Below are 17,611 nucleotides of genomic sequence, written 5' to 3' on the forward strand. Positions count from 1 at the left end.
AATAAAACTTATTATAATATTCTTAGCTCTAATGGCCATGCAAGAAGGGATTGTCCATTACCATGCCTAACTAGTTTTACTGTATCCTGTCATGTCTGTTCATATACTGCCTGCTTGGCCATCCTGGGTCTATTTGTAGGAACATTAGCTTTCCAGACATGTCCAGTCCTTCTTGCCTTTGGCTGGATGAAATATGTGTATCATAAGCATTTGATTCCACATTTAACCTGCTGTAAATGTGGGTGGATTGTTTTCCTCAAAGGTTGGAGTTAAGGGATAGGCTGCATTTGAGATTGATCTCTGTCAGGCTAATGAGTTTTCATCTGTCAAAAGTGAAGTGCTGTGATCTGAAAATAAAATTAATTCAGCTCAATCCACTAATCTTGTCCACCGATGTCCTTATTGAACTCCCTCTGCTGTGGTCAGTGGGGATGGGTTTCAGAGGCAGTGAGTCACGAGTGCAGTCAACTCCAAGTGTGTCCGCCTGTTGCTTAAAGGGGATCTACACTGAAAGACTTCACACTGTGCATTTGCAGTAATTCACCTGAAAAGTACATGTCATTTACAGTCCCTTACTGTGTTTTAGAATCAGTATTACTAGAAATAAACGTGTAGTCCTTTACTGTATTTTTATCCATTTACAACACAATACTAATCACATCTTTGGCAGTAAAATATTACATATTTAGAGCATACTCTGAGAAATAGAACCCTTTAATGATTCCACCCAGACCCTCTCCTCTTCATATCCCTTCTATGAAAAGGTTTTTGTTGCAGAATTAGAAGGCAGTCACTTCTTCTTAGTGTTGTGACATCTTCACTTGACGCTTGACAAAATTCAATCAACATGGGAAACATTTTCTTTCATGCTTTGCATTGGATTTCTGTCAATTGCAATTGTAGTGTTAGTGCACTGCACCACACTAGGTAAAAATATATTATTTTACAGGCATAGACAGGAGGCTTTTAACCCATAAAGACCCAGTGCTACTTTTGTGGCAGTCCTCAAATCATTTACCATAATATCATCCTCTGTTTTTGCTTTTTGTTTCAATGAAAATCCGGTATTTTACAATATTTATTTTACTAAACATGTACTTTAATCATCATGCTGAGATTACATTTGAGGGTTATTATATCAAAAACAGAGAAAACTAAGGAAAAATTACTATTTTCAGTAAAATACATTACTAACTGAACACAAACTCAGTGTCCATCCACTGTCATTGATCAAACTCCATGGGTTTTACTGGTGAATCAATGTTGTAGAAGATGATAGTGTTTCCACGGTAACTACAGAGCCTCTGAACCTCCAAATGGGTCATATCTGATGACCATGAAAAGACAACAAACTGCATTTTATAGCAATTATTTATATGTATTGATAGGATTAGTGAATCTAAAGTTATTAAACATTTCAGATCAGTAGACGATTTTGGTCATCGGTGGATATTTGGGTCTTTATGGGTTAAACATCACTGCACACAAGATTTACCAAACTGATCCCTTTTTTCTTATAGGCTTCCACCAAATCAGTTGTAGATTGCTGTCTACAACTGTAGAATGGAGAAAACAAGATCAGTAAATTGGTGATGCTCATAGCATCACAATGTAAAATATATTCCATGATTTTTCTTGCTTGACAAAGTGATAGTGTAACAGTAAATTGTAATTTTCTTCAACCATAATTATTAAAAATGTTAAAACACAGCTTCTGTTGAAAGTTTGCACCTCATTTTGACATTTTACCAAGAACCCAACAAGTGGGATCTACTGAGAACCCTTTTATAATCTGAGGGTTTCATCACATTCACCACAGAGGTCATCATCAATCCAGGAAGCTACTGAATACATGTGAATGTCAACTGTAAACATTATAGAACAAAATGTAAATTATCTTAGTAGAAGAGAATGTTTTCTTGGTAAATTTTTCACAATTTTCTTTGCTGTTCTTAACTTTCCAATAATGCTCTGCTGTTTCATGTATAGTTCACAGCAAATTTCTATAAATAATGTCATTCTGTTAAAATGCTCTTACTCAAGTCCTTTCTCCCAGATTGCATTCAGCACTATAATGTTGATATTTCAAAGTAAACTTCCATCAAAGTTTTGCACAAAATCCATTTAATTTTAGATTTTCCTGACTGAACTCCTGTATAGATAATAACAGAGGCTCTTAATGAATGCAGGTACATGTGAGCAGTGTTTCTGAATACAAACTAGCCTTGGTACTAGCCTCTGTATATACTTCAGACCTCATGGGCCTCAGAGTCCACATCAGAGGAAGGAATGGTCTATTAATTGTCGGAGCATCTGCCTTCGTCCAAACCACTTTGGAAAGCGGTATCACCGTACTGCCAATACTCCAACAAAGTGGCACATGTTTGGACTTTAACCACTGATAGGATGGATGTCATGTTACTGCAGGGAAAGGGTTTTTAAAGAACACTGTAGAATGTCTGCCATTGGATACTGAGCTTCTTTGCAGTTAAAGAGTTACAAAAGAAGAGAGAAAAGTCCCTGACATTCCCCCTGTCACCCTTGGCAACTGCTGAGAGCATGCTTGTCAGTGAAAGGTGAATTCCTCTGGGTGCGTGGCCTGTCGCTCTCCTTCGCCTGGGCAGATGCTTGGAATAGAAAATGTCTCTGCCTCCTGCAACAAACATATTGTCACTCCCATATGGGTTACTTTCAGCATGCAAATGGGGCTAAATAAGATAGTGTTGTTTTTTATTTACATAATGTTGTAGCTCAAAGTATTAATATTTTGCACCCTACATCCCCTTATGAAACAGTATATCCCAGCAGCAGACTTAAGTGCACTCACTTCATTTGTCACTGTAAATAAATTCTTGGTAGGAATTTCAGGTTAAAAGTTTGTTTCTGACTTTGAAATCAATAGTTGACACAATACTTTTACACAAGTTAATTTAGAAGCTGTATTTGAGCTTATAAATGCATCACATATTTTTCATTTCATTCATGGACAAGAAAATGTCTATTACTGGGCATAGGAGACACATTTTTTCCATGATGTTTTAAATATCGAGATAAAAAAAACTCATTCTTGACCTTGGAGCTGACAAAATAATGTTACTGTTACAAGGCTGATTGTAACTATCAAGCTAGATATTGTGCAGAGTTAGTTTTGTAAAACAAATAAATGAGGGATATCTCACTGGTGCAGATTAATTTACATAACCAAATAATTAAAAGATATCAAGAACCAGGTAGATCATGCAATGGAGGTAGAAATGTCTACATGACATACAATAAAAAGACAAATTAAACATGGATAACCCATTTCTATGTACAGTGATAAATCTGTCCTTGAACTAGTCATTAATAAACTGATAATTTTTTAACCAGCTCCAAGTAGTTGTAGTTGTCGCTAACTGTTCTGCAGTCAGTGATAATAAATGCATGCTCACTTGCACTCATGTGGTTACTGTTGCTGTCTAAGCTTGTAGGCTGCTTTCTGTTGGTGTTCAGCTGCTTGCACAGTAAACCTGATTAGCCTGAGCCTGCATGCACAGTCACTGTCCACTCCCAACTCCTCTCCATAATATTATTTAGGATATGTTAGTGATCGAATGCCTTGTTTTCCTATTTCATTAAAAACTAGCACATACACACACACACGCATGCACACACACACACACACACACACACACACACACATAAGCCTCTGGACCATCACTTAACAGTTGCCATGACAACGTTGAATACCCCTTCATTCCAAAACACATTGCAGACTTTCTAAAAATAATGTGTGTTGTCTTTTCTCGCAGACTCCTCTCCAGACGACAGCCTTCACGGCAAATCCTCAAGCACTACAAGGTAAGACTTGAAAAGCTACAGGGAACAATTAACGCATCATCATGAGGGGGCTCATATTGTAGCCGGCAGATTATGTGAATTCTGTTGCAGTCTAACCACTGGTTGGTGACCTGAGGGAACTCTGGGCGAGTACAGGATAAAAGACATGGAGCATAGAGCCAACATACAAACAGCAGACGCTCTGTGGGACGGAGTCAGGATACTGCTGGCAGAGCAGGGAGACAGATTAAGGCCATGTCAACCACTGCTCCAGCAGCAGAACAGACAGCCAGCTCATGGATGTGACTTTTACAATGATACAACCAAATTGTGTATGTGATTGAAATGAGCCCTTTGTGTTCATTCAGCTCATCACAACTACATTTATTGACTTGTGTTGGCTTCATCTGTGGGACAAATTTAAAAAAAAAAAAAAACATAAGGTTTGATGATTTTTGTTGTTTTAAGCAATAAAAAAAAATCTAATCTAAAAGAAGACAAAAAAAATTCAGCCTTGATGTGACATTGTGCAGTTGCATGAGTAAGTGGGCTGATGTGCCTGAAGTTCCTCGTCTCTGTAGCCCAAGGCGATGAGCCACTCGGTGTTTGGATCTTATGTAACAGTAGGGAACGGGCTGGCAGTAGGAAGGTAATCAGGCATCATATGATTGATTTCAAACTCTGACCATTGTGTCGTAACCATCGTAAAGTCTGTGACACACAATCAGACATCAAGAGGAAAACACACTGACCTCATTTACCAGTAAAATATCCACAGAAGTTCACTTTATTCAGTCTCAAGTGAGCACACAACATGTTTTTCTTTTTTTAATTGTAGGATAAAGTCCAGGTTACATAGAGTGCGTGCTTGCATTAACTCTGATAATGTGCGTTTTTGGTTGGAGGATAACTAAGTGAAGTCATCGCTGTTGAGTAGCAGCTGATAATGATGAGGTAGACAGTGACACACCCAATATGTACAGACCTGGATGTTAATTAGATAACATTCCAGTTGTTTTTCATGCCTGCTAAAAAAAAAATAAAACAGTTAAGTGGGAAGAGACACATGGAGAAATACAACCTGCATAGGGCGAACTGATACTAAAAAAAGAATCACTATAAATACACCACCTACACAGTCAGATAACAAACATTACACCTGTGTGCTGGAAAGAACAGACAGAATAGACTATGCTGGAATAATTAAGTGTAATATAAAACTATGCTTTGTAATTTTTTGTGAGGAGAGGAATTTGATAAAAATCTCTGCAGTGCTTGTAAATCTACATCTATTTAACACTTTAGAGACAACACATTTGATAAGATGAATAATAAACCTTCAACAAGTCATAATTTTTTTTTCATATATTGGGTTAAAGTTGCTTTGATCAAAATCCATGTAATACCTTATGTAATATATCTGGAGGATATGCTGTACATTTGAAAAAGTATATGCTCTAGAACTACACATACATTTGAGAATATAAAAATAAACTTTATAAATGTAAACTGAGACTAAAGCAATAATAACCACATATCAGCAGCTTGGATTTACAGTTGTATGGTGTTATTATCTAATACTTGGCACACTGTTGCTAAGTTACTTGGCATTATGACCATAAATGTAAATAACAGCTTAGGATGTTAAATACAGTGTCATGAATACACACATACTGGACAGTGTCAACAGACATTATATCTGTATTACTTATAGCAATAAATTATCAATAAATAATTTTTGTGTTTGTGTCATAATTCAAAACAAGCGCTCCCTTTCAGACAGAAGCTCTGTGTTGGAGAAGCAGCGGCTTCTTGTTCATTTCACTGAGCCTCTGAAGCTGAGGTAATGTTATTTTTGTAGCCACAACACAGTCAATATGTATTACTGTGATAAGGGACTTCAGAAAAACAAAAGTACTCTGCATGACTGGAAACTAATAGCCAAAGAACAAGCAAGTTCCCTCAAGATACCCTTTACTAACAAAGTCTGAAGGTCACATAACAGTCTATTAGTTAGAGTTTAACAGTCAACTAAAGCCTATTGAAACAAGATTCTCACAACCTCTGCTGAGGAGAGCATCACATACCATGTTAGGTAAGGTGCACATGGACGCCTTAACAGTCATAGATTGCTAAAGAAAGCTATCAGAGAGTATAACAGTTCTTGTCAGCATCTACTGAATACCATTTTAAAATGTGCTTTGCTTATTAACATTAGGCTGAAAGATGCAAAAAGGTGTAATGATGTGTGATAGCCACTGAATGAGTTGGTAATGATGATTAAGGTGATTATATTTCCTTTCTCAAAATCAAATTGCTTTGTCCCAGAACATCTCCTACAGTATGCTTTGTAAAGAATCACTGTGTTCCAGTTAGATAGAGAGCTGCCCGTTCTGGCCACAGTAACCATCACAGTTTGAGTAGTGTGTGTGATGCCAAAATATAATTAATATCTAGTGTTTTACAAGTGTGCAACTCTTTTAAGATACATCACAAAGACCACCACAGTCACTGTTATCATTACAGTAGATATATCAAAGCCATTATATACAAAGAAACTCAACAGTTATATCCTGGATGCTTTTTCTCAGAGTGAGGAGCTCAGATTACAAGCTCAGACCATAACAGGCTGGCACAGATCCTCGCAGCTGTACAGCAGCATTGCCTGGTAGCTAAACATCCACAACAACAAAAATAAACTCTGATTTGGTCAAACCAATTGTCATGTGTAACCACACCATACATTTGCTACGCTATGCAACCCCACTCACTGAGCAAATGTACAGCAGCCAAAGCCACAATGTTGCAAGTTACACAACCTTATTCCATGGCAACCATGTTGAGTGATTTGACAGCAACTGCTCAGCAGCTCCCGTGGTGTGTTTCAGTCGGCCTTGTCTTCACCATTTTTGGCCCATCCTCGGCTCATGGCTGCTACCACGATGCTGTACATGTTGAGCCAAGCTTGGCGCAGAGGTGCAGTATAGGCCTGACCCAGACTACACTGCAGCATGTAGAGAAGGGACTCACCCACCATCTGAAGTCCAACACAAACAAATAGGGAAGACACACCATGCGGTCACCATGACAGAAAAACAGATTCATTCGTTAAATAGTGTTTGAGGTAACCATTAAATGAGGGTCCTACAGCAAATGACTGTGTGTTGACGCCAACAGCTTGATGCTTCCTTCCGAGGTTGAGCAGAAAGTCCTCCAAGGAGTGAAGGTCATCCAGGTGGCTGACTGCAGCATCGATCACAAGCATCACCTAGAATACAAATACACATCAAGCAAAGTGTTGAGAACTGTGCACAAGTACAGACTACGGACTGAACTGTGTGTATACTTGTAGTGGTCAGTGCGGTGAATGGAGCTCACCTTAGTGACATGTTCCAGGAACTCAGGGCTGGAGAGGCAGTCTTGTGTAGAGCCACAGTTTGTATTGTAGTGGAAAAGACTGAGGAGCGCAGGGTCCAGCTCAAACAGTCTACCACAGACACATACCACACTGTTCTATAGGTGTATACAGATGGCATAGGTTGCCAAACATCCACACAGGCACAAATTCAATCTCTAAATCATGCATCTACAAATCTTTTTAGTGTCTGATTTAGCGACAGCTGTCTCAAAGTAAACTGTGGATTATTGCAGTCTGTCGCCAAGCAACAAGTCAAGCCTCTGGTCCCTGTATAGTGAAAGTGTGCGGAGAAGGATGTACTGTAGCTTGATGCTGTCTCTATACCTGTGCTACACATTCTTTTACGACAGCTATTAAATTATAAGACAAAAAAACAAGTGGATCTTAATTTTGGTAGCAGCACAGTACAACATTGTTTACTCCTTGCTATAACTTTGCTGTCTTTCTGAATCAGAGTTATAATTAATTGTGTAGAATATTACCTGGAAAACATGATCACACCATGAGGAACTTTGTTCTTGCCAAGGCTCTCCCAGCTGCCTCGTATCAGCTCTTTGTCTTTCCCTGACAGCATGTCCATCCTCCCTCAGGCTGCAAACACGACACAAGTTCTTCTAGAGTGGAAACACACAACTCCTCTACTGGAAAAGAAGGCTCAGTTTTAGGAAAGCCATAACATTCGAGTGAATCCACAGATGAAAGTTCTGCCAACCCACCTGGAAAACAGAGTGGAGCATCAAGTGAGATTAACACAGATGATTTTCTAAAATTTCAGACAAGAAGGGGGGGGGGGGGGGGCATGGCTGCAGGAGATCCCTGGCTAAAAACACAAACATACTATACCTTCTTGAGGTCAGTCTTCTCTGTGAACTTCCTCTGTAGCGGCCGGGCTGAGGGGTCTGTACGTATGTTTGTATGTGTGTTTGTGCGTGAGCAGGCAGCAGCCTTGCCTGACACTCTGTTGCACTTGCTCTCTCTTCCCCCTGCCCACGTTGCAGTCAGAGAGACAAGTTCTGCCACGCTCTTATCTGTCACACTGGCTGCTATCTCTCTCCCCTTCCCGTTTGCCTCTTGATATGCTCTCTCTCCAGCACTGGGGATATTATTCATGCCACTGAAGGAGAAAAAGAGGGATCTCTCTCCTCTGTTCCAGTGAGGATGCGGCAAGCCACAGCTCCTCCTGCAGGTGAACCAAGGACTAACACATTCAAAGACAGCAACACACACTCAACTCTTCGTGCGGTATGTTCACTGGACTAAAACAAATACTTGTCCTGTGTATCTTTACTTTACGGTTTTAACAGAAAAAACATGGAGTTGAAATATAAACAATAGAAGTGGAAAACATAACATGGGCATTTCACAGACTGCCACTGAAGTTTAAAGGTAGGTGATGTTCAGAGTCATTTGAGGCCTGTGTCATCTATTCTAGGGTGTTTCCACAGCTGCCTACATTTGCAACCCTTGCATTTACAGAACTAAATGTGTGGGAATTTTAATATTGTATAGTGGCCAAAATAATAAGAGACCTGAATGCACCACCTTGGTAAAATTATATTCTTCATCTGCTAAAAAGGGCCACTCCTCAAACAGTGTCATCATAACATTTGGCAGCCAAGTGCACAGCCTCTCATTAATCTAAATGAGATGTGATGTTCATTTTTTCGGCCTCCGTAGTTCACTTAAAGAGACGTCAGGCATCAGCACAAGTACATGTTTTCTTAGATGCAGGTTCTCACTTAGATATTATCTAACAGGTTAGGAGAAATTGGATTTGTTTTTAGTGTTGCACCAGGGAATCAGAGGTGCACAATGTTCTCCTGAGGGACTACAAGGCAGAGTGGGGAGGGATACATGGTTCCCATGACAACCTGACAGGATAAAGCCCTTGAAGCTTTGTCATGTGATGCTTGAGATCTTAAGGAAAGGACTCTGATTTTTTATTTCATCTATTTGTATTGGCTTTGCTATATTTACCTTTCTTACGATAATTCATAATCTTATGGCTTTAAATCCATTAATAAAATGGAATACTATAGTCATGTTATCTGTGTCATTCTTCACATCCCTGCACAACATTCAGGCCAGACAAGTTAGTTTTAACAAGAAAAATGTCAACTATAATATACTGAACCTTCATTTGCATGATATAATTTCACTCAAAAATAAGTGATATTCCCATTTGAACTCATGTAACCTTGACTTCAGTCGCTTGACACAGTGGCCTACAAAAAGTCATATGGTATATCCTGGTCTTCAAGATGACCTTTTGATTATGATTTTGTATCTATATTCAGGCATTCCCATGTGGTTCGTACAGAAAAATAATGTCTAGAATTCCTGGCAGTCTGCAGTCTAAGCATAAGCTTACAGGATAGACCAGTGTAGAAGTGTATTTGATGTGGGCCTAAAGGCTTGAAGCAGACCACTTTGCTGGTCATAGTGAATACTGCTGCACAGTTAGGGGCTGTTTATTTAGGTGGCATTGTGGCTGAAGAAATAACTGGGAGTTTTAACCCAGCCATCTCATTTCAGACAATTGGTGTCCTTATGGGACCTGACCAAATAAAAAAATATTCTTTAAATGTTTGACCTAAAATACAAGCAGACACGTGTAAGTGCATTGACAGACAGACTATTTCACTGGATGAGCATATTCATTTTTATATGGCTTCCGGAAGTTTCTCAATTTAGAGTGGGTAAAACACAAATTAATGCTATAGACGCAGTGGGTTCAGCTGGTGTTTCAATTCTCTTTTTGAACTGTTTATTCTGGTAACTAAGTGTTCATCATCCTGTAAATTACAGTGTACATATTCCTTAGAAAAATTGTTGTCATAAAACTAAAAGTATCTTTTTATATTTTCAGTTTAATCTGCTTAAAACATCCAGCAGATCCTATACCAGAGTAAGACACTATGCACATAAAAAAAAAATTAACAAGTTGTAAACATATACAGTCCTATAAACTTATATTTTTCTGTTTGTAATCCCTAGCATTTATGAGTGTAAAGGCCATATGGTTTGTGATTTTATAATTTACTGTTAAACATCTTAAACGATCAAATGCTTGGTGTGGATAGTTAGCCATGACATGAATCATTTTTTGAGGATAGTGTTGTTTTCTAGTGGGGAGGCCACAGAAAACTCAGTGCCGCCTGAACCTTTTTGATCATGGCATTTCTTCCCCTTTGGACTTCACGCTCTTCTCTTCCACATCTTCAATTTTCTCTCCGTCGTCTACATTTTCTTCCCTAAATCAGACATGTTGGGTTAGAAAATGGCTATATAGTAATTACATCGAACTTTTACTTGGCTACAGTATTTGTCTTTTCTTCACTAAAGACTGAAGGGCAAGCTCAGAAAATTATGTAATGTAATATGACCAAACCACATGAAGTCCTTGGCTCTCTAGCACCAGTGCTATTCATATTTTTACCGGACACTGTGGTATCACAAAGCGTAGAAACAGAACTTGCATAAAATTCTCACTCTGCATACACTACCTGTTATGAATGTCATTTTCCATGATAGAGCCATCTACATGTCTGTCTTCCTCAGACATGGATGAGGTTGAAATTTCTATATCTGCTTCTCCATTTTCCTCAACAAACTGCTCCTTTAACCCGGCTTTCTTCAGTTTGTTCCTGTACATCTGCTCTGCTTGAGCCTTTGCATTTCTCTGGCAATAAAACGTTTTTTAAAAAGTTAGGCTACAGATGATGCATTTCGTTTAAGGTATCATCATGTGTAAGCTTACTTGAAACTTACCTGCTTCACCTGTTCAAACAAGTAAGGGCGTTCATTAACTCTTGCCTTCATGTCCCGCAAATCCCTCATGTACTCTCTCATCCTTTGCTGGTCAGCGTCTCTTCATGTAAAACGAGATTATAGTTTAAGCTACTGTGGCAGGAGTATGTGGTTGCTCTGATGTGAGTTGGTAAAGATTGCAAAATTGGAGAATGAGCACCCTTACTTGAGCAGCACTCACCGATGTTGCTGTAGTTTTTCATTATACACGTCTTTCAAGCTACTGTGTGGGTCCAGTAACTTTGCATGCAGGGAGACAGTCTTTCTCATAGCCTGGGACCTCATTTGATACTTGCTCAACCAATCAACACTCTCTTGATTCTTATTAACCCTCATCTCTATTGATTTCCTGTAAAGGTACAAAAAAATGTTTAAATATTCTCACAGTGTATAGGAATTTTAAAGCAGTCAAGCCACTTTTCATCGGTTCACCTGATGGCCATGCTGCGCTTCCTCACAGCGTCTGTAATGTAAGTGGGGAGTGTATCTGTAGACAGTGATGTTAAAGCTCCAAGTGACTTGCTTCTACTGAGATTCGATATTTTTGGTACCTGTAAGTGGGGAAAAAAATTCAACTTGAAATAACATAATAAAATATCATCTTTGCACACTGATTGCATCATCTTGTTAACTTAAACACAAAAATACGAAGAGCACATTCAGCTGAACAAAGTAGAGGGCAAAGTGTAGAAGGATCTGGGCAAAAGGCAAAACAGCAAGGATGGAATATTTTCCCTCAAAAACTAATGCAATAATAATCCTCCCAATCATCCCGTCTGACCCTGTATTAGAGTATAGTGGTATATTTACCTGCAGAGACCCTGCCGTCTGCCTATGTTTTCTATTTTCCACTTGTTTTACTGTGATTGGGATATTCACAGGGGAGTAGACTTTTGTTAGTGTTGTATATTCAGTGAATAACAGCACTTCACAGTAGACAGAACTATTTACTCTCAGCTGTATATTGCCTTTAGGACCATTTGCAAAGGTATAAGTGTTTTTATTTGTGTTTTTACAGTATAATTGTTGTGACAGAATGAGGAAATGATGAGTTATTTTCCTATTTCACAGCTTTTTGTCACGCTATTGATAGCTGCTCTCTTCATGCAGTCTCGACTACTGCACTCCTGCATCACTGGCCAAGTTTGAAGTGTTGTGGTTACAAACATAAGCGAAAAATGGTGTCTTTATGTGAGCATGAAGGGCACTAATGGGTGAAGTGTGGCTAATCTATTTACTGACAGATAATACAACATAGCTTTAGTGAAAAACTAACACATGTATATGCTGTATGTCTAATAGATTTTGTTATTTTTGTGTCTGTACATTGCAAAAGTTAGGTTAACAAGCAGTATTTACAGTCACCATTCACAAAAAAAAGAGACAGAATGACAAGCTTTTTCATGGTATTAGGAGTTCAGCGTGAAGTGTCTTACAGACCGGAGTTACACAGCAGCCTTTAGAGCAGAAGTGGAAAGTTCCCTAGCTATACAATTATTAAAATATACTTTGGAAATTTAATATAAACAATTACGTAATACTGATGGACAGAAGCTGGAGCAGTGCAGTGTATATACAGTACTCCTTTATGACCACATCTTCAACACCAGCACTAAATATAGTTATGTATGGGAATGGTTAAATCGTTAGAATCTACCCAAAAAGTGTCTGACAAGTTTCAAAATACAGAGCTCTGGAAATCATATGATTTAGAGCAAAGCCATAATACATATGAAAAGACGACAGGAAGGAACCTTCCTTGAACACAAAGTTCATTTTACCAAAGATCACTTTGGTTTAGTGTAAATTACTTTAATGCACTTACTGTTATAATCATTTTTAGTCTACCTTCGTGTGAAACATCCAAGTAGTCAAACTTCAATGTTAAAAAATAGGGATGGTCTTGTGAGAGGACATATTACAATATTTCTGCAGCATCAGAAGGAAGAAAAGTGAAAAAATACAACATAATTTTGCATCACGCACTAAAAATGAGGTTTTAGTGCAACTACATAAATTATGAGATGAACTTGCAATGTAACCATGTAGAGGAGGAGAGTATTCAGTCTTTTGAAGAGATCCTTCTGCACATATTTTAAATCCAATTACATTTCCACAACTGACAAAACTGGAATGCGATGCCTTAAAAATATCATACGATGCGAGTGATTTTAACCCATGTAATAAATCTCTCATCATCAAACAACCTGCTCCCAAAGACACAGAAAATAAAGTCAAATGTGACCTGGTGAAATTCCTTTGTCACAGCTTATGAAATAAACACTTCTGAGTTTTGTGGGACCACAGTAACATATGCTATTTAAAAGAGAAGGGATTTATAGTAGGCAGCCGGCATTGTTTGTCACCCAGAAAACTGAGGAGGCTTCAGAATATGAGGTTTGTGGTTTCTGCTTAAAAAAGAGAGTGGTATTGACTTGATAAAGTGGTGGGTGGATATGTGTTGAACCATCCATCAAGCTGTGAAGGCCTGAGACATCTTAACAAAATGTAACTATTACATGAAACCATCTGGATAGACACTCATATAGCCTATGCAATAATTATGCAGTGGTAAGAAGTATTTACAAGTAGAAGTAAATTTTATCAGCAAAATATAGCTAAAGTATGTAAAAGTAAGCAGTCATTTTGGATTAAAATGGTTCTTGTCAGTGTTTTACTATTATACTGCGCTGTATGTTTTATTTTGCATACTTATTACTGTAGCAGTAATGTATGTGTTGTATGTTACTGCTGTAGATGTTTAAGGTTGAGTTCATTTTCAATACTCCTAAAGGTAGACAAACTTCATAAAATTACACAACTGTGAATAAATATAAAGTCGTGTAGTTTAATCTACAATGATGATCATATTCTACAGGACCATAGCATATGTTTGTAGTGTTATTGTCATGTGAGAACCAATGTATGTATGCCTGAAAAAACAGTTTTTGACATGTTTTTCATGCATTTCACCGTGTCTATTTGGGATAAGAAGTAGGAGAACTATCTCAACTCATAAAGTAAACCTAATAATCAACACATTTGGAGATCCATGCAGAGATATATATTGGACATATATTTTCACTCGAGAGGTAGAAGATAAAAAAATTGTAATCTCTAAGGTAAATAAATTCATCAAGCAAATGAAGTGGAGTAGCAGTATAAAATAAAATAGCATAAAATGGAAACATTCAGTAAGATACAAGTACTTCAAATTTACTAAACCCAGTTAAAACAACAAAAAACATGAAATAAGCCCAATGAGAAAGAGTGAGAGAGGGATTTGAGCAATAGAACATGTTTTACCTCTGAGCTTTCAGGGATCATCCTGCTTTGCCTTGCAGCAAGAGTTGATGTCCTCAGGTTGAAGGGCCGACACTTGGTAACCTCTTTACTCTGTGTTTTTCTTAGGGCCTCTGTCTGTAAAGCCTTGTGCAGCCTGCTGAAATCAGGGACCTGGTGGATGATCTTTGGCTGGAAGCTCGGTTTCTCATCCAGGAATCCCAGCTTCTCTTTTCTGGTGCGATCAGCAGTGCGAACTTTTGGGCTGTCAGACGCAGATGTATTCTTGAGTGGCACTTTTGTCTGATTGTTGACTTTTCTGCAAAGCTCCTGATCTGCACAATGATTTCAGATGATTGAACAAAATAACAGTTGTAATATTCAATATTCTCAGGTGAAATAAAAGCTGGAATTGTACAATTTACTAACACGTCTGGTTTTTTTTGTAAGGTGATGTAGAACAATGTATATTTATTTAAATAGGTATGATATTTTAAGCTGACACTGTTTTGTCTGCAAATGGAAGGGTCACTTCAGAGAAACTGCACAAATGAAAACAACTTTTTCTTAATTACAATCTGATATCTAGCAATACAGATGCTGTAGCTTTACTTTAGCATCTGTGGTCTGATTTCACACTGATTTTAGCCAGTTAATGTACTTCCCAGCATCATCTATTCAGGAAGGAAACAAATAAGAAATTTAACCAACCTTCCAGTCCAGAATCTGTTGAATTTTTGACTATTTTATGAGGAGGTTTCCGAACAGCAGCAGCTTTTTTTCCCTCCTGTGAGACTTGATTCAACATTGTGATCAGGTTTTCTCTTTTCTCCTTCTCTCTCTCTTGGAAGGTAAACGGTTTTTGCATGGAGAGCAGAAAGTTCTTTCTCTGCTCATGGCTCTGCTTCCTCTCCTTGTCTCTCTGTTCCATCATTTCCTGATAGAGAGGCACACTGACATGGACAGGGACAGGAAGAGCACAGAACTTCTTCTGACACTCAGCCTGAGCCTCCTCCTCTTTGCTTGGTTTTGTTATAGATAAAAATGCTCGCTCACAATGCTGTGTTCTTACAGGAGCCTTGACAGTGCAATGATGCCAGTCTGTTGAAGATAAACGTACATGAGAAGATGAGTCAGGCCTTTGAGACTGTCTAGGATAGTGTGAAGACCCTTTGTCTGAGTTCAAGGCAGAGGTGGATGCAGCTTTTCTCAATCCTACACATCTATAAAAATATATTTAAAAGTTAAAGGTAAAATATTTCACATTATGAAAAAACATACAATCAATAGAATGAAATCTGAAACGCACTTCTTTGGTTCCTTGAAAACACTGAGCTCTTGGTCCACATTGGTTGATAGGAGGGTGTTCTGGTGAATCCTGCTTTCTAGATCCTCTCTCTGTCTCTTCTCTGTCTCCTGAAGCTGCTCTCTGAGGGACTCACTTAGGGTCTTTAAATGCTCCTTAAGAATCAACTCTGATTGGATCCCGTCTCGCAGCAACATGTCCAGTTTAGACATGATAATGTTTAGTCTTCTACTTCATCCATGACAAAAGAAACAGAAAAAACAGATACAAAATAAAGTCACAACATTCAATCAACTGATAATTTGTTGTCCACACTTTGGAGGATTAATTTATGGCTTGGGTCATTTAGCAAAAGGCAACCTCCTAATTTACCTTTTACTTAAGACATAGTTTGTTCATTTATTTATTGAGTTTTTACTTTCCACACACTATTTTACACACAGCAGATACAAGGAGATGTAAGGAGTCTTCTGCATTATCAGGATTAGTAAAGGATGCAAATACTGTTAATGTCCTTTTAGTGTATGTACACATACCATCATATACGAGGGGGCTTCAAAAAATGAATGGAAAAAGAACCACTGGAAAAAACGATTTGAGTTATGATGTGTATATTTCAACATATGCTCCATCTAGGTCAATAATACACTTCTGCAATTGTTGATACCAGCCTTTAAGTCCATATGTGTAAAACTGAAGCTATGTTCTTTTTCCACAAACGTTTTGAAGCCCCCTCATATACGTAGTTTCTTGTATAGAGAAGTTTAAAATTTGACTCCACCTCCAGGTGTCAACAAAAGTCCAACAAGCATCACTTTCTCAGAATTTTTGTCAATTGTAACTGTAATTACCACATTGTGCTGAAATGCTGGTGCTGTAATTTTTTTTAATCTTACTTTTTTTTTTTTATCTTACTTGTACTTCTAATACTGTACTTGTTTCCTTCCTTCCTTTGCTTCAAGACAAAGGTTGCCGTCTATATAAACTGTAGGACTGAGGATAACATATATTCAGTAAAAATGCAATCACAGTAACTTTGACATATTTAATAACAAGTACTTGTTAGATAAAGTAACATTACAACTGGCTATGTTACTATTTCTTTGTGATAACAGTCATTTTCTTCGGTCATGTAATTAAAATATTAAACCTCCTGACAGAAGGTGCTTAGTCAGTTGAAGGTGGAGGACACATGATCAGGATGTTACCACCTCCACCTCATTTTGAGCCAGGAAAACCCCTGTACACAAACAATGTGTTTAAACACATTTTTGAAAAGGTGAAAAACATCAGAAATGTTTTTTTCCTTTACATAAAAGTTTTCATGGTGCCAGTAAAAAAAAAGCTATCTGAAGCCATAACCATGGGTGATAGTAAAATGAAAAATTCTTATATTTGGAGTGCTATGCAAGAAAATATGAGTTAATCATTGTTTATTTGACTAGTAAGCCGGTTGCAGCTCTACGTTTTTATACATGCACTTATTTTCAGTGGCTTTGGATGAAAAAAAAATACACAAGTCATTCACAGAGGACTCCGCCTCTAGTCCATGTTACCATGACAACCACGCCGTTCCGTATGTTTAATCTAAAGTTTCGTGGCAATTTGAGGGATAATATTAAACGTTTTCCATTATTTTTTTTTTTAGCACGTGAGCTACAATTACATACAATCCAAATTTATTTTACTATTACGTGAAAGCGTGTCATAAAATTACCGAAATGAAAAAAGAAAGCAGAATTTAGCCGCCAACCTGTTAAAAGATGAGTTTTAGGAAGTTGTGTTATTTATCAGCTTCGAAGCTTCGGGGACAAGATGTTCCGGTGATCTTTCGGTGGAGTATAATGTCTGTAGTGTAAAGGTGTCTGAAGATGACACCTTTGCATTAGTTAGTCCGCGGTTTTGGTAGCATTAGCACTGTATGTGGACGTAGCAAGCAACAGCAGCTGCGCCGAGCGTCCTCTGTGATTGGTCGA

General features: G+C 38.0%; 2 protein-coding genes across 5 annotated transcripts; both read right to left on the bottom strand.

Moving 5' to 3' along the window:
* Positions 1 to 4,575: 4,575 nt before the first annotated feature.
* On the bottom strand, positions 4,576 to 8,194 carry ngb (neuroglobin). Of its 3 annotated transcripts, none has more exons than XM_030126083.1 (5): positions 8,081 to 8,194; positions 7,720 to 7,875; positions 7,198 to 7,306; positions 6,968 to 7,087; positions 4,576 to 6,856 (listed from the first exon to the last, which is right to left on the bottom strand). In XM_030126083.1, exons 2-5 carry the CDS (start codon positions 7,815 to 7,817, stop codon positions 6,704 to 6,706), a joined length of 480 nt encoding a protein of 159 aa, XP_029981943.1. In that variant the 5' UTR covers positions 7,818 to 7,875; positions 8,081 to 8,194; the 3' UTR covers positions 4,576 to 6,703. The 3 variants fall into 3 exon arrangements, with proteins under 3 accessions (XP_029981943.1, XP_029981942.1, XP_029981941.1); XM_030126082.1 differs by having other exon boundaries at positions 7,720 to 7,878; positions 8,081 to 8,189; XM_030126081.1 differs by lacking the exon at positions 8,081 to 8,194 and having other exon boundaries at positions 7,720 to 8,057.
* Positions 8,195 to 9,970: 1,776 nt separating this feature from the next.
* fam161b (FAM161 centrosomal protein B) lies at positions 9,971 to 17,509 on the bottom strand. 2 transcript variants are annotated; one of them, XM_030126078.1, is made up of 9 exons: positions 17,389 to 17,509; positions 15,639 to 15,863; positions 15,041 to 15,552; positions 14,354 to 14,664; positions 11,480 to 11,598; positions 11,229 to 11,396; positions 11,009 to 11,108; positions 10,744 to 10,919; positions 9,971 to 10,491 (listed from the first exon to the last, which is right to left on the bottom strand). In XM_030126078.1, exons 2-9 carry the CDS (start codon positions 15,845 to 15,847, stop codon positions 10,410 to 10,412), a joined length of 1,677 nt encoding a protein of 558 aa, XP_029981938.1. In that variant the 5' UTR covers positions 15,848 to 15,863; positions 17,389 to 17,509; the 3' UTR covers positions 9,971 to 10,409. The 2 variants fall into 2 exon arrangements, with proteins under 2 accessions (XP_029981938.1, XP_029981937.1); XM_030126077.1 differs by having other exon boundaries at positions 15,639 to 15,872.
* Between the last annotated feature and the right edge of the window lie 102 nt (positions 17,510 to 17,611).

Source organism: Sphaeramia orbicularis, chromosome 22, assembly GCF_902148855.1.
Source record: "Sphaeramia orbicularis chromosome 22, fSphaOr1.1, whole genome shotgun sequence".
NCBI classification, from domain to species: domain Eukaryota; kingdom Metazoa; phylum Chordata; class Actinopteri; order Kurtiformes; family Apogonidae; genus Sphaeramia; species Sphaeramia orbicularis.